This window comes from Tachypleus tridentatus, chromosome 12 (genome assembly GCF_004210375.1).
Source record: "Tachypleus tridentatus isolate NWPU-2018 chromosome 12, ASM421037v1, whole genome shotgun sequence".
In the NCBI taxonomy this organism is placed as follows: Eukaryota; Metazoa; Arthropoda; class Merostomata; order Xiphosura; family Limulidae; genus Tachypleus; species Tachypleus tridentatus.
The window spans coordinates 84,371,154-84,387,496 of NC_134836.1; the positions used below are offsets into that span (position 1 = coordinate 84,371,154).

A 16,343-nucleotide genomic window follows, 5' to 3' on the forward strand; every position below is an offset into this window, starting at 1 on the left:
AAATGTACTATAAGAACATTTTATATCTTCAAAGACTTCAACTAATGAAAATCAAGCATAATAGCATTGTATATCTAGAAAAATTACAATTCATAAATGTAGTATAAAAATTGTACATCTGATCGTATTGAACTGATATCAATATAGTAACAATGATATTAGAACACTGTACATCTTAAAAATTCTAAATTAATGTAAATCAAACAAAAGAGCATTGCATATCTTGATTGTCTTGGAATGATATAAATGTAGTTCAGGTACATTGTGTAACTAATATAAATGTAGTGTAACAACATTATATATCTTCACAGCCTTGAACTAATATAAACTTAATATCAGTAAATTGTACATCTTCTAGTTCTCAACTGATACAATGTAGTATTACAACATGATCACCTTGATAGTCTTCAACTGATATAAATTTAGAATATAAATATTATATAACTTACTCGTCTTCAACTGATACAAATGTAGTGTAAAAACATGATATAACTTAATCGTCTTTGACTGATAAAAATGTTGTATAAAAACACTGGGTATCTGATATAAATGTGGTATAAAAACATGGTATACCTTGATTGTCTTGAACTCATATAAATGTAGTATAAAAACATTGTATATCTAGATCGTGTTGAACTGATATAAAATGTAGTATAACAACATTTTATATCTTGATAGTTGTGAAGTTGTATAAATTCAATATAAACACATTGTATATATTCATAGTTCTTAATTGATGTAAATGAAACAAAAGAGCATTATATATCTTCCTTGTCATGAAATGACATATCTGGTGTAAAACATTCTATATCTTTATAGTCTTAAACTGATACAAATGGAGTGAATGAACAATGTATATCATGATCGTCTTCAACTGATATAAATTTATTATAATAACACTGTTTCCTTATAGTCTTCAACTCATAAAAATGTAAAATAAGAACATTGTACACCGTCACAATTTTGAAATGACATCAAGATAGTAATGGAACATTATATACCTTTATAGTCTTAAACTGATATAAATAAAGTGAATCAACTCTGTATATCTTGATTGTCTTCAACTGATAAAAATTTAGAATAAGAACATTGTACATCGTCACAATTTTGAAATGATATCAAGATAGTAAAGGAACATTATATATCTTTCGTCTTCAACTGATATAAATGGAGTATAAGAACATTGTATATCTTGATAGTGTTGAACCGATATCAATATTGTATAAGAACATTTTTTTTCGTAAAAGACTTGAACTAACGTAAATGAAGCATAAGAGCATTGTATATCTTGAAAAATCATAGCTCATAAATGTAGTATAAAAGCATTGTATATCTTGATCGTCTTGAACTGATACAAATGTAGTGTAAAAACATGATATAACTCAATTGTATTTAACTGATAAAAATGTTGTATAAAAACACTGTGTATCTGATATAAATGTGGTATAAAAACATGGTATATCTTGATTGTCTTGAACTCATAAATGTAGTATAAAAACATTCTATATCTGGATCGTGTTGAACTGATATAAAATACAGTATAAGAACATTTTATATCTTGATAGTTGTGAAGTTGTATAAATTCAATATAAACACATTGTATATATTCCTAGTTCTTAATTGATGTAAATGAAACAAAAGAGCATTATATATCTTCATTGTCTTGAAATGACATATCTGGTGTAAAACATTGTATATCTTTATAATCTTAAACTGATATAAATGGAGTGAATGAACACTGTATATCTTGATCGTCTTCAACTGATATCAATTTAATATAATAACACTGTATCTTTAGTCTTCAACTGATAAAAATGTAAAATAAGAACATTGTACACCGTCACAATTTTGAAATATCAAGATAGTAAAGGAACATTATATATCTTTATAGTCTTCAACTGATATAAATGGAGTATAAGAACATTGTATACCTTTATAGTGTTGAACCGATATAAATATTGTATAAGAACATTTTATATCTTCAAAGACTTGAACTAATATAAATGTGCTATAAGAAAATTTTATATCTTCAAAGACTTGAACAAAAATAAATGTAGAAAAAGAACACTTTATATCTTCAAAGACTCGAATTAATGTAAATCAAGCATAAGAGCATTGCATATCTTGAAACATCTCAACTCATAAATGTAGTATAAAAACACTGTATATCTTGATCGTGTTGAACTGATATAAACATAGTAACGATGACATAAGAACATTGTACATTTTCAAAGTTCTCAATTCATGTAAATCAAACAAAAGAGCATTGCATATCTTGATTGTCTGAAAATGACATAATTAGTGTAAAACATTCAATATCTTTATTGTCTTAAACTGATATAAATGGGGCAAATGAACACTGTATATCTTGATCGTCTTCAACTGATGTAAATTTAGTATAAGAACACTGTACCTTGATAGTGTTCAACTCATAAAAATTGAGAATAAGAACATTGTACATAATCACAATTTTGAAATGATATCAAGATAGTGAAGGAACATTATATATCCTTATATTCCTGAACTGATATAAATGGAGTATAAGAACATTGTACATCTTGATAGTCTTGAACTGATATAAATATAGTGTAAGAATATTGTATATCATCTCACTCTTGAACTGATATAAATGTACTATAAGAACATTTTATATCTTCAAAGACTTGAACTAATGTAAATGAAGTGTAAGAGCATTGTATATGTTGAAAAATCTCAACTCATAAATGTAGTATAAAAGCATTCTATATCTTGATCGTCTTCAACTGATACAAATGTAGTGTAAGAACATAGTATAACTTAATCGTCTTTAACTGATGCAAATGTGGAATAAGAACATTGAGTATCTGATAGAAATGTGGTATAAAAACATTGTATACCTTGATTGTCTTGAACTGATATAAATGTAGTATAAAAACATTGTATATCGTGTTAGTATTGAACTGATATAAATATAGTATAATAACACTGTGTATCTGATATAAATGTAGTATAGGAATAATGTATATATTGATACTCATATAAATGAAATGTAAGAATATTGTATATCTTGATAGTTTTGAATTGATGTAAATAAAGCAAAACAGCATCGTATATCTTGATAATCTTGAACTCATATAAATGTAGTATAAGAACATTGTATATCTTCACAGTATTGAATTGATATAAATGTGGAATAAGAACATTGTTTGTCTGATATAAATGCAGTGTGAGAACATTGTATATTGTCACAGTTGTAAAAATATTTTAATGCAGAATAAAAATATTGTTGATCTTAACAGTGTTCAACTGATTTAAATTTAGTATAAGACCATTGTGTATCCTGATAGTCTTAAACTGATAAAAATTTAGTTTTAAAATACTGTATATCTTGACAGTTTTGAATTGATGTACATGAAACAAAAGAGCATTGTACATCTTCATAGTCTTGAAATGATATAAATGTGGTATAAGAACAGTGTATATGTCCATTGTCATCAACTGAGATAAAAGTAATATGAGAACATTGCATATCTTGATCGCCTTCAAGTGATATAAATGTAGTATAAAAACATTGTATATCTTTATAGTCTTAAACTGATATAAATGGAATGTAAGAACATTTTATATATCTTCACAGTCGTGAACTAACACAAACTTAGTATAAGTAAATCGTGTATCTCCATAGTTTGAACTGATTCAAATGCAGTATGAGAACATTGTTTGTCTTGATAGTCTTCAATTGATAAAATTTAGTGTACGAACATTGTGTATCTTGATATTCTTGAACTGATACAAATGTTGTATAAAAACAATGTTCACTGTCATAGTTTTCAACTGATATAAATTTGGTATAAGGTTATTGTGTATCATGATAATCTGGAACTGATTGAATGTACTGAGAGAACATTGTTCATCTTGATAGTCTTCAACTATTATATATTTTGTATAAGAACATTGTGTACCTTGATAGTCTTTAAGTAATATGAATCTACTATAAGAACATTGTTCACCTTCATAGTCTTCAACTGATATAAATTTAGTATAGGAGCATTGTGAACCTTGGTAGCCTTGAACTGATATAAATGGAGTATTCAAACACTGTATATCTTCACAGTTTTGAAATGATATCAATGTAGTATAAGAACATTGAATATCTTTGTAGTCTTGAACTGACGTAAATGGAGTATAAAAACATTGTATATCTTGATCGTCTTGAACTGATATATATGTAGCATAGGTACATTATGTATCTGATATAAATGTAGTGTAAGAACATTTTATATATCTTCACAGTCTTGAACTAATATAAACTTAATATGAATAAATTGTACATCTTGATAGTTTTGAACTGATACAAATGTAGTATAAGAACATTGTTAATCTTAATAGTCTTCAACTGATTTCAATTTAGTATTAGAACATTGTACATCTTGATAATCTTAAACTGATATGAATGTACCATGAGAACATTGTTCATCTTGATAGTCTTCAACTGATATAAATTTAGTATAAGAACATTGTGTATCTTGATTGTCTTGAACTGATACAAATGTTGTATAACAACATTGCATATCTTGATAGTTTTGAACTGATATAAATGTAATACAAGAACATTGAGTAGGTTCCTGATTAATACAATTTCCAAAATTTGTAATTCTAACTAGGTTTTTATTTCATCTAAAAAAATCATTACTGGCTGGTCTAAATGTTTTGTTTCTTGTTCATAATGAAAATATTTTAATATATACATATACATATATAAGGGTTTTATTTCTAAATGGCAACTTTTGTTATGAAAAGTAAATGGCCCTTAAAACAGGACCATTTTAAACATAGTTGTGAAAAAGATCTTTAGACATAAAACCAGACAATGTTTATAGACACAGTGTGTCTTTAGTACATGAATGTTCTGCACCACAGAACTTACCAAATATAATTCTTCTCCTGAAAAAAAAATTCTGGAAGAAAATCTTCTTTAAATGTTTGAGAATAGTTAATGATTTTGAAAAAAAAAGCATTTAATTTCAGTGATTTATGTAAAAAAATTACATCATGTACATTAAAGCTGTAATATCAATTCCCTTGATAAAAAACAATAGACATGTTGTATACACAAAGGGGCACAGTAAATAATTATATTATTAATAAATATACAAAATATAATCATATCAAAATTATCCTAGTATTCTGTATATATGTATAGAATGGAAAGATGGAAAAATGATGGAAAGAATCAAGCCAACTTAAGGTGCATATAAGACAAATTTCGTCCACCATTCAATATGTCAATTATTGAACTACATAATTCACATGACAACTGCACATAAAAAACTGTAAATAAGATTTAATTTTGTTACATACACCATTACAACTTTTAAAATATGAGAAATTTGAATATTTGTTGATGTTTTTGAGTAAAAAATTTAGCAATTTAACTACTTTGTAATGATAAAACTGGAAAAGTGCTAATAAGCATGCACATTATGTAATGAATAATAAACAGATTCATAAATTCTTATAAACTACTGAACTGACCACATAATACAAGCTTGGTACATCATCATTATGAGAAAAATTCCTATGTGATGATGCTTTTGTGGATTCCTCAATCTGTCCTTCAGTAGAACTACCATCTGATGCTGATCCACTTGCAATAACTTCACCTTTCATGGACAACTTGTCACTGAGGACTGAGTCTACATTTGTTTGAGAATGAATATCTTCAGCACACCAATAAACACTCGACTCTGATTCTGAATCTTACAGAAATAATAATTATAAAAACAATTAAAGAATACATAGAAATGGTAATTTTTAAATGTTGTTTGCTGTTGAAATTAAAAAGTAAATTGTAAGGAAGATCTGGTATTCTTATGTCCAAATTTTTCTTACTTTTCAACCAGCATATATTAAAGTACATACATTGGTGTGTTTGGCTGGGGATTCTTCTGGAACAAGTCTGTGACTTGTTGGCAATAAATGAACAGTACACACTCCACTTGTTTTTAAATAATATATTCAAAACAAATTAAATGCAAGTACAGAAATTTTATATTTTACATGGTGTATATTGTAGTTGTATCTTAGATACAGTTCTCTTCTTGTCAATGGAACTACTTAGGCCAAATAGAATTCAGATGAGAAGTCAATCTATTTTTATCTCAAAAACTATCAGTGTATAAATCACTTATTCCTTTTCTTCTCTTTCTTTTTTATCACAACAGTATCAATGTACAGTTGTATATTGAACTTCCTGATACTTGTTTACTTTCTAGTACATGTCTTCTTTCAATAAATGTCTGCTTTTTTTTACATATAATCATACTTCCAATAAATGTTTGGTATATTTGCATATAGGCCTACTTCCAAATAGTCGTCTGCTTCTTGTCAAAATCCACAATGATAAGTTCAACTGCTTTAGAACACCCCTTGACAAAATACATTATTCTCTTAAAATATCAGAAAACTGTTAACGTTACTTTAACATATCAACAATTGGGCTATTCATTCCCAAGACATTTAGCCTCACATATTCCAACCTTTCTCTGACCAAAACATTCTTTCACTTGGCTTTACTTTTGGCTCTCTTCGCATTTTTATCTGTCTTCTTGCCACTATTTATAATGTGTTATAACTTAGACCTTATGGAAATTTCTGTATCCTTGATATCAATGGCTTGCATATGACATTCAATAGCCTCCACATCAATATATTATGACTTACAATCACAATTCTTCAAACAATCATCTGCTTTAACTCAAATGTCATAAAAAAACAATAATCAAATATTAATTCCTAAAATAAATAAACGAACACTACCTTCACTAACCAGTCTTTTATGTCTGCCAGCTTACATTTTCAATAAGATAATGACAAACTGTAATTAGTGACCAATCAATCATAAAAACTGGCTCTAATTTAACTTTGTTGAATATAATCTCCTTTTAGCTGTAAATCGTTTTTAGATATTTTAAAAAACCATTCAGACTCAAAACAACTATAAATGTCATTTAACTACAGTGTCTCTACAAATATTTGATTTACCATTCGTCACTTGAGTTATACCAGTTTCAGAGAATTTCATCACTCATGATTTAGCCTTGACGAGGGCAAATTGAGGAGTGAAATTCCTTAAAAGTGGAATAATTTTTCAATAAGTAGTAAATGAAATGAGAAATCTAGCTTCACATTTATTATTTTAAATGCCTCTGCATCAGAATAAATTAAGAGCAGTAGGCATATTTTATACACATACAAAATATTTTATACAACAGGCAAAAGCACATTTTTCTACACCACAGTTATTCTTTTTCCAGAGGACATGAGGAAGCCTACTTTACCCCCAAAAATACTCAACTGCACTTAAATTTTTTCAAATTTCAAGGGATTTACATCTTGGAGATAAATTTTATGCATTTACTGATACAACTGTAGCATTTTAGACACTTGTAAAAAATAAAATGTTAGGGAGTGCAATAAAAGCACATTTAACAAATGGATTAATGTAAATATCTTCTTATTTACCACAGAGTGATAACAATAACAATGAAATTCACAAAACAAAGAGTGATCATTTAGCATTATATTCAATATTCTAATGTAGTAAATTATTATGTAAGGCTATTACATTTTTAATTGTCACAATTTATTACAAATTATTTGACATAAAATTCCTACTGATAATTTATACTGGTATGTACTGTTATTTGTTTGTTACGATTCATTATTTTTTTATATTATATATGGTTTAGTTTGTTTGTAATTTCATACAAATCCACATGAAGACTATTGATGTTAGCTTTCTCTAATTTAACAGTGAAAGACTAAAGTGAATGCAGCTTGTCATCACCACCCACTGCCAACTCTTGGGCTACTCTTTTACCAGTGAATAGTGGGAGTGACTTTTATATCAAAATAACCTCACAACTGAAAGGGTGAACATGTTTGTTGGGATGGGTATTTGAACTCACAACCTGCAGATTATAAGTCGAGTGCCCTACCTATCTGACCATGTCAAACACATATTATACATGTATCAGTGTGTATTATAAAAATTGTACTATCACTGTTAGTGTATGTGAAACCTATTTTGTATGATTCCTAAAATTCACTGCTATGAACAAGATCTAGGCCTAATATGAATACAATTTCCTTTCGACTGATGCTGTATATGTTATCCACTGTCTGATTTGGTTTGGCAATGCTTGATGTCCAACACATAGTTAGGCCATATGTTATTTTGGATATTTTTTGTAATGCAATCACAGAAAAATTTATGCAGTTATTGTCTGTATAACATATTTTTGCCATACCTACTGCAAAAAAAAAATTTTGTGATACGTGAGAGGGATCTAGTACAATGTCTCACTTCCATGGTACTGACTCTCACTTGAAAACAAACTAACTTTTGATGTTACATTTTTATCCATAAATAACATTTTTGCAAAATTTGATGCTACTTTGATAAAGCATAAGATGCATACTTTGTAAAAAATTATGACTTGAATGAAGTAATCAAATGAAGACAACAACCAAAATTTATCTAATTTTGATAAATATTCTACAAGTTGTTTGAACAATGTTTCAGTCATGGACAACTGATCTAAGTTTTTCTTTATATGAATTGAATCATCGTCTTTGTTTTGTTTTCGAACAAAACTGTTTTTTGTATGTCTTTTTTATTTTCTAATCATCTTTTAAAAATTTTAATCTCTTGTATTTGACTGAAAAATGTGTTTGCCAATTGTTTTATTGAAACTTACAACAGTGTAATTTCTAATCTTGAAAAATACAAACTATAATTATTAAATTACATACCTAATTATATTTTTACTTTAAAACAAACAAAGTTTTAAGATGTCTTATAAAAGTATTACAAAATAAATAAAATGGTAGACTATATAAAAAAATATTTGGGTAAGTTATCATCCAGTAAGACATTCTCCATATATCACATGAGGGTACTGATAACAAATTTATTGACAATTTTGGTTGTGCTATAAACCAAAATATTAAATGAAAAATACAATGGTGTGATTTATAACAGATTATATTACTTCAACAAATTTTAGCTGCAGATGTACTGTTTTTGTTGCATAACTGAATAAACATATCTACTGTAGACAAAAGCCAGTGTCTTTTTGTAAAACTGCACTCCCATAAAGGGTTTTATATATTACCTCAATTATTTTATTAGTCCATAAACTGAAAGAATAAGATAAAATGTCTAAAAAGCAAAAACTAAAGTTTTATTTATCAATTTAGTGTCTGTGTTGACTTAGAAGTGTAGTTTTTAATTAATAATTTCCATGATATAATAGCAAAACAGCTCAATTCACAAATCATTTAGTTTAAAATCTAAACAGATATTTTCACTTCCATAAGTCTTTATGTACTTGAGCCAAAGTTAAGTGATTCAATACTATTTCATTAATTTAGGCCTAACTGAAAGAAAAAGAATAGTTCATTAAGCTGACTTATAACAGCATGATAAACATTTGATAAATATAAACAAATGTTATTTACATTTTTTAAATATATGCTAAAGATTATTAAAACTTTTTAAACTTGAAATTGTAAACAAAAGTAAAGTAACTATGAGTTTTAATGAAGTAATGTTTCTGGTAGGTTTATTAGATCTAATGGTCAAGTTAGGTTACAAATAACATTAGAGTCAAATAATATTTAGCTACATGTGTTAAAACTATGAATGCAAACTTTTTAAATTATGCAATAAAGAAAGCTTGTTGAAGAAAAGGTGAGGGCACCTGGAGACTTACAAAACTCAAACTGACCTGCTCTTAATGGATTGGAGAAATGAGAAACAATGTATTTGGATCTAAGTTATGTGATTCCACGATTCTTTTTCACTTCAAGTTTAATTACAAAAAAGTTATATTTTGGGCTTGGTAGTTCCATCAGGATAAAGTTTGTTTACAGATAAGCACAAAGCTGCAGAACAGACTATCTCTGGGCTGCCCACCACAGGTATCGAAACCTGATTTCTAGTGTTGTAAGTCCACAGACTGGAAAGCTAATTATAAAGGTATTTATAACTTATTTGATTTTGAGTTGTATACATAGGCAAAGTAAAAATTACCAAAGATTTAAATAAAGTTATGCTTGTTTGTGTCAGAAACGACAAATATCTTTCCAACCAGACAGATGGCGCTACAATATATTACTATTGATGACTTTCAATTTTGGAAAGAGATTTTGTATTGTTTGTTTTGGAATTTCGCACAAAACTACTCGAGGGCTATCTGTGCTAGCCGTTCCTAACTTAGCAGTGTAAGACTAGAGGGAAGGCAGCTAGTCATTACCACCCACCGCTGCCAACTCTTGGGCTACTCTTTTACCAACGAATAGTGGGATTGACCGTCACATTATACCACCCCCACGGCTGAAAGGGCTAGCATGTTTGGCGCGACCGGGATGAGAGATTTTGTAAATTTTAGGCATATTTTATGAAAAATTATACCTTACTAGGTTTGCCTTTGTTCTTCACATTCTTTGATTTTGGCATCACAATTAATGAATTGCAGGGGCAGACAACTAACCATGGATAGCTATTTATTCTGGAACTAGTTTTTTTTGCAGGGTCAAATTATCACAATGAGTGTTAATATTAGATATGAATTGTAAACATTCTTAATGTGGAGAAAAACAGAAAAAAAACTTTTCATATGATTTTCATTAATTTATACAGAAGTCATTAACTTTAACACCATACTATTCCTTCCATGCTCATTAAAATATAATATGTATGTAATTCCAAGTTGTCATTTTCACTTTCTGATGCTAATATTGTGAGCAAATTTTAATTTAAGTTTCACCATTCTTACAAATTTGTTGAATGTGTACCAGAAATTTTTATTTTCTCAGTGTGTTTGTTTTCTTAATACAATGGTGGTGTTGGGTAAACAAGGCTCACAGAAAGAATGGAAGAGGAGACTGTTTGTTTTGTTTTACAAAACACAAATTCGTCATAATTTTGACAGGTCAGGCAAAATTAATAAAAATATAAAAAGGTTTATTACTAAATCAATATGTGGATCTTCTAAATAAAACTGAACAAAGACTTCAAAGTCATGAAAATTTCTTTGTTATTTAAAAATATGCTTATAGAAACATCATAGCTTTCAGAAAAATTGACTGGTTATATTAAAAATGATCGACATTATTAATTACGATAATAATGACAAACCTCTATGTCTAATACTGAATACATCTTCTCTTTAATCTTCAGATAATTATACTTATTTCAGGTCTCTATCTAGATCTATCAGATCTGAGTTACATGTATAAACTGCTCTTATAGGATGCCCAAACAATTGAGTTTCAGTCTTTAGTGTGACATGTAAGGCTAATATCTATTTCTGCAAAATTTAACGCAATACCTGAAACTGTACAATGTTAACAAGTTTTGCTGTTATTATATACATCCAAATCTAAATCTAGTTAACACATCAGGCCAAAGTACTAACACTAGACATGTTTGGTTCTAATATTAGTTATATTGGTGTCCAATGCACAGAAATAATTTTTTAAGATCTGGCCTATGGCATATATATAATACAGGGTGATCGGGAAGCCACTGTGCAGTTTTGTATGTTAATAAATATATAAGTGACTTAATACAAAAACTGATATTTCTTTATGATCCCAGCTTAACAAATGCCCAGGCGAAAACACATAGTTGAGAATAAAAGCAATAAAGTTAATAAACGTAAGACACGATTTAATGCGATAAAATACCTTAAACTTTGACATAAAAATCCTTATTCAAAATTTGCGACGTTAACTTGTGTTCGATCATCCTGTTCTCTACTTTTGAACCTTTAACGAACACTTACGTAATGCGCACAAGAGCCAATAGAAGGCAAGGTACTACAGAAAGACATGCGCACTGCACACAACAGAAAATATGACGTTCGCCTATTTCTTGACATCATTATTAATATATATTTTACAGCTGTAATGTTTTTTGTTTATCCGTTAAATAGCCAATAAAATTAAGATTTGCAAATAACAATTGCGTCAAACTCTATTTTTAGATAAAGATTAAAACCTTAATCTTTGTTTGTGAAATAGGCACACATTAGTTTTCGATAAGACCTCTCAGAAGTTATTTGAACCATTTTAACATTAATAAGTTCGCTCTAGAACATGTTTAATCAGGTAATAACACTAAATACTTTGGTAAATAAGGTTTAATTTCTTACTAATGAAAAAACACTTCATAATTACACATCAAAGGATATTTCTTCAGAAATGCTCATATATTCAGAACAAGAAAATATTTCAATTTCTAAACATAAAGCAAATCATGTTGAATACACATATGCTATGAAACCAAAAAACTGGCAAATGTTAAGAGGAATGCAGCTGTCTTAATCATCTTGAGATTATAACAGAAAACCAAAAACTAAAGGTTTCAACATGTAATTCTTAACATGATATGCATATCTTGAGAAACATGTTTAAAAGTTAGAAATGCTTCTTAAAAATCAACTTACTTAAGAAACATTAACAAAGCTAAACATAATCAGTGATGTCGAGAAAACCCACTTGTAGAGAAATATATATGCAAAAATGGCTCGTTTGGGTTGAGAAAATATTTTACATAAAAGAGCGAACAACGTTTCGACCTTCTTCGGTCATCGTCAGGTTCACAAAGAAAGAGGTAATTGACCGGAAGCTGACCACATGTTTGGAAGGGGTTGTGTAACTGAGTGTCGGAATGTAGAGGGCGGTGTTAGATGTTTGAATATATAATTTTATTTTATTATATTAATATAGGTATAAAGGCGTTCCCTTATATTGGTTTATTTTGGGTTTAAGTTGTTGTATAAGTAAGGCTTCTTTAATTTTGCGTTTGTTTATGTTTGTTTCTTTATTTAGTATTTGAGTGTTTTTCATGGTTATGTTGTGTTTATTTGACTTGCAGTGTTCGAAAACGTGTGAAGGTGACTTTTTATGTTCTTTGAATCTGGTTTCCCTCTGATATCCCTCTGTAGCTTTGAGCGAAATTCAAAACGAACCAAACCTTCTTCTTCACTATCTTCCAGTACTTGTTTCTTCTGCCAAACTTCGGAGTGATCGTTCGATGGTGGCGTGTAGACGGAGTGCATAACATAATAATAGTGCTCTTCTACTGGTGGAGAGGTGATGCATAGTGATTTACAGGAGACACGTTGAAACCTTGGATTACAACAAGAAGAGGGGCATGCATTCAAAAAAGTTTGCAAACAGAGGGCAGCACTAAAGGAGAAAAAGCTTATCTTGTGAGAAGATGGGAATACCTATCGGAAATACATTTTCATTTAGAAAAATTATAACTTGTACTACCATACGGTTAATAAATGTACTACATAAATATTACGGAAAAGTAGATGTAGCTTGAATTTGTGCAATTTGTTTAGAAGATCTAATGGATTCAATTTAGTGTCACCAAAGTTAGCTTTGTAAGTGGTCTTTAGATGTTTCAATTTCAATTAAGTCTTTTGACACAGTAGATCTAAACTTTACAACAAACTCTAATTTTTGAATATACACCATTATCTAATATAACTAAATATTACCAGAAAAATAAAAAGTCTGTTTAATATCAATTTACTATATATTTTAGTGACCCAGAGATAACAGAATCTATGATATCATAAAACGTGTCTGGTCGGCATTTTGTCTCCTCCACAGATTCATTTTCTACACAGTTAGGTAAGGGGGCATTTTTATTTTCATCATGAAAATTCTTGCTAACTGTCCTCCATTTTGCAGGAAGTTGTTATAGAAGATTTACGTTATTTGCAACCAATTTAGCTTTATTAATAAGTGAGCTCAAATTTTCGTGTAGTGTTGTTCACTTCAAAATCAATGGTAGATTTAAATCTGTAATACTGATTATGCTGCTCGATAATTACGAGAACCTTTAAATTACAGCCATCAAGGTGCTAGTAAATGAATACATATAATTAGTTATACACTTTGCTTCAGTTCTTATTTGGGATATGAGATAATGTTGAATTTCTGATAGTGGATCCAAAATCCCAGAAAAATGAACTTCAAAAGTTCTTACACTATCTGTTTTGTTTGTACATCATGTTCCCGAAAGTACATGAAAAGAACAGCTGTGTTTGTTTGTTTGTTTTCGGAATTTCGCACAAAGCTACTCGAGGGCTATCTGTGCTAGCCGTCCCTAATTTAGCAGTGTAAGACTAGAGGGAAGGCAGCTAGTCATCACCACCCACCGCCAACTCTTGGGCTACTCTTTTACCAACGAATAGTGGGATTGACCGTCACATTATAACGCCCCCACGGCTGGGAGGGCGAGCATGTTTGGCGCGACGGGGATGCGAACTCGCGACCCTCAGATTACGAGTCGCACGCCTTAACCCACTTGGTCATGCCGGACCTCACTTGGCTGCTCTTGCAAGAATCTACTTCTTCAAGTTGCAAACCCACAAAATGTCTAAAATGTCTCTTAAGTTCTCGTCACTTCGTACAGCATTTCTTATGGTGAACACTTCTCTTATGCTCTGGAAGGCTATTACAAAGCATGTTCCAGCCTGTTGTTAGAGGCCAGGCTTTTCCAGTTGCGATTATATAGCGTGATACAAATTAAATCTTGATGAGAAGTAAACATGAAAAACAGTACAAAGTTGCAGTATATCACTTCAAACCATCCAGTAATGTTTACTGCATTAATCATTTTACAGCAAAGAGAATTTGGAAAAAGAAAATATTTAGAAATAAAGCTTGTTTGTTTTCGAATTTCGCACAAAGCTACTCGAGGGCTATCTGTGCTAGCCATCCCTAATTTAGTAGTGTAAGACTAGAGGGAAGGCAGCTAGTCATCACCACCCACCGCCAACTCTTGGGCTACTCTTTTACCAACGAATAGTGGGATTGACCATCACTTATAACGCCCCCACGGCTGAAAGGGCGAGCATGTTTGTCGCGACGTGGATGCGAACTCACGAACCTCAGATTACGAGTCGCACGCCTTAACACGCTTGGCCATGCCGGGCCTAGAAATAAAGCTTTAACAGCTACTTCAAGTTATCAGAGGATACCTTCTCAACAGTTTAATTACAAATATCAAAGCCACTCAGCTGTTGTAGTTTTTCAATAACATTTGTGAAAGTGTTTCTTCAGTATTGATTACATATGGCTGTCAATCGTCGCTTTGCTTTCTTGTAATAGAATATGCTGTGTGATTTTGGTTGTCGTTCATATTAGTATCATTTGATTCTTTATCATGCTCAGTTGATGTATTCGAAGTAACACCACTTGCTTCGTGCTAGTTACTGATATCAGACCTCAATTGAGAAGCTTTGGGTTGATCCTCACTTTTCTTTTGAAACCCAATAACAAAATTTTGGCTTCTACTACTTTCAGCATTTTCTATCTGCTCGTTGAATTTCCTATTTTGTACACCAGACTTTTGCCTTTATTGTTGAGATATTTCTCAGTTGAAAAGGGATTTTAAGTTAAGAAATATTTCATATCTTTATCATTTGTTTGTAATCAAGCACAAAGCTATACGATGGACTATCTGTGCTCTGCCCACCATGGGTATCAAAGCCATTTTGTAGCGTTGTTTTCCGATTTGTTTGCGGAATCTCGCGCAAAGCTACACGAGGACTACCTGCACTAGCCGTCCCTAAATTAGCAGTGCAGGACTAGAGGAAAGGCAGATAGTCATCACCACCTACCGCCAACTCTTGGGTTACTCTTTTACCAACTAATAGTGGGAATTGACTGATCATTATAACACCCCCACTGCTGAAAAGGCGAGCATGTTTGGTGTGACGGGGATTCGAACCCTCGACCCTCGAATCACGTGTCGAGCGCCCTAACCACCTGGCCATGCCAGGCCCTTTGTTTCCTGTAGAAAAGGGCACTCAAATCCAGAAGAAGAGAGTCATCAAATGGAGAAAAAAAACAAAACAAGAAGACACCGATTGATTGTACACTTGATGGCCAGCAATTTGCTGTGTTTTGTTAATATTTGTAAGACTTTTTTGTGTTAGTAATCAAACCAATTAACTTGTTCTTATAGCTTATTTAGTAACAACACGTAGGCACAATAGTGTTAAAGTATATCTATATAACCTATATATTGCTATTATCAGTTAAGATATATAATGATATTGATATAAAGTTGGTAATATTTAACGAGTAAGGTGAAAACGAATATGCAGAAAATTTTGAAATAGGAGCTGTTTTGAGAAGGCGTTGGAAAAGTTGTTTTTAATGTGATGAGACAGGGTAAGAATATAAAAGTTTAGTGATACTTTTTATGCTTTATAAACATTTCTTGACAGGAGGAATAAAACATTTGGTATTTTAAAGTATTTTTC

At 30.3% G+C, this 16,343-nt stretch overlaps 1 protein-coding gene across 10 annotated transcripts in view; it reads right to left on the reverse strand.

Annotated features, from left to right (window-relative positions):
- LOC143233854 (uncharacterized) overlaps window positions 1–12,847 on the reverse strand; it is a 34,852-nt gene extending 22,005 nt beyond the window's left edge. For 2 of the 10 annotated variants that reach the window (XR_013018360.1, XR_013018358.1), the window contains exon 1: window positions 11,737–12,491. Coding sequence is in view for 5 of the 10 variants with exons in the window: in XM_076470641.1 (XP_076326756.1) it covers window positions 5,515–5,649 (135 nt within the window). In the remaining 5 variants the exon portion in view is untranslated. The other 8 variants (XR_013018357.1, XR_013018359.1, XM_076470641.1 and 5 more) reach the window with 8 other exon arrangements.
- Between the last annotated feature and the right edge of the window lie 3,496 nt (window positions 12,848–16,343).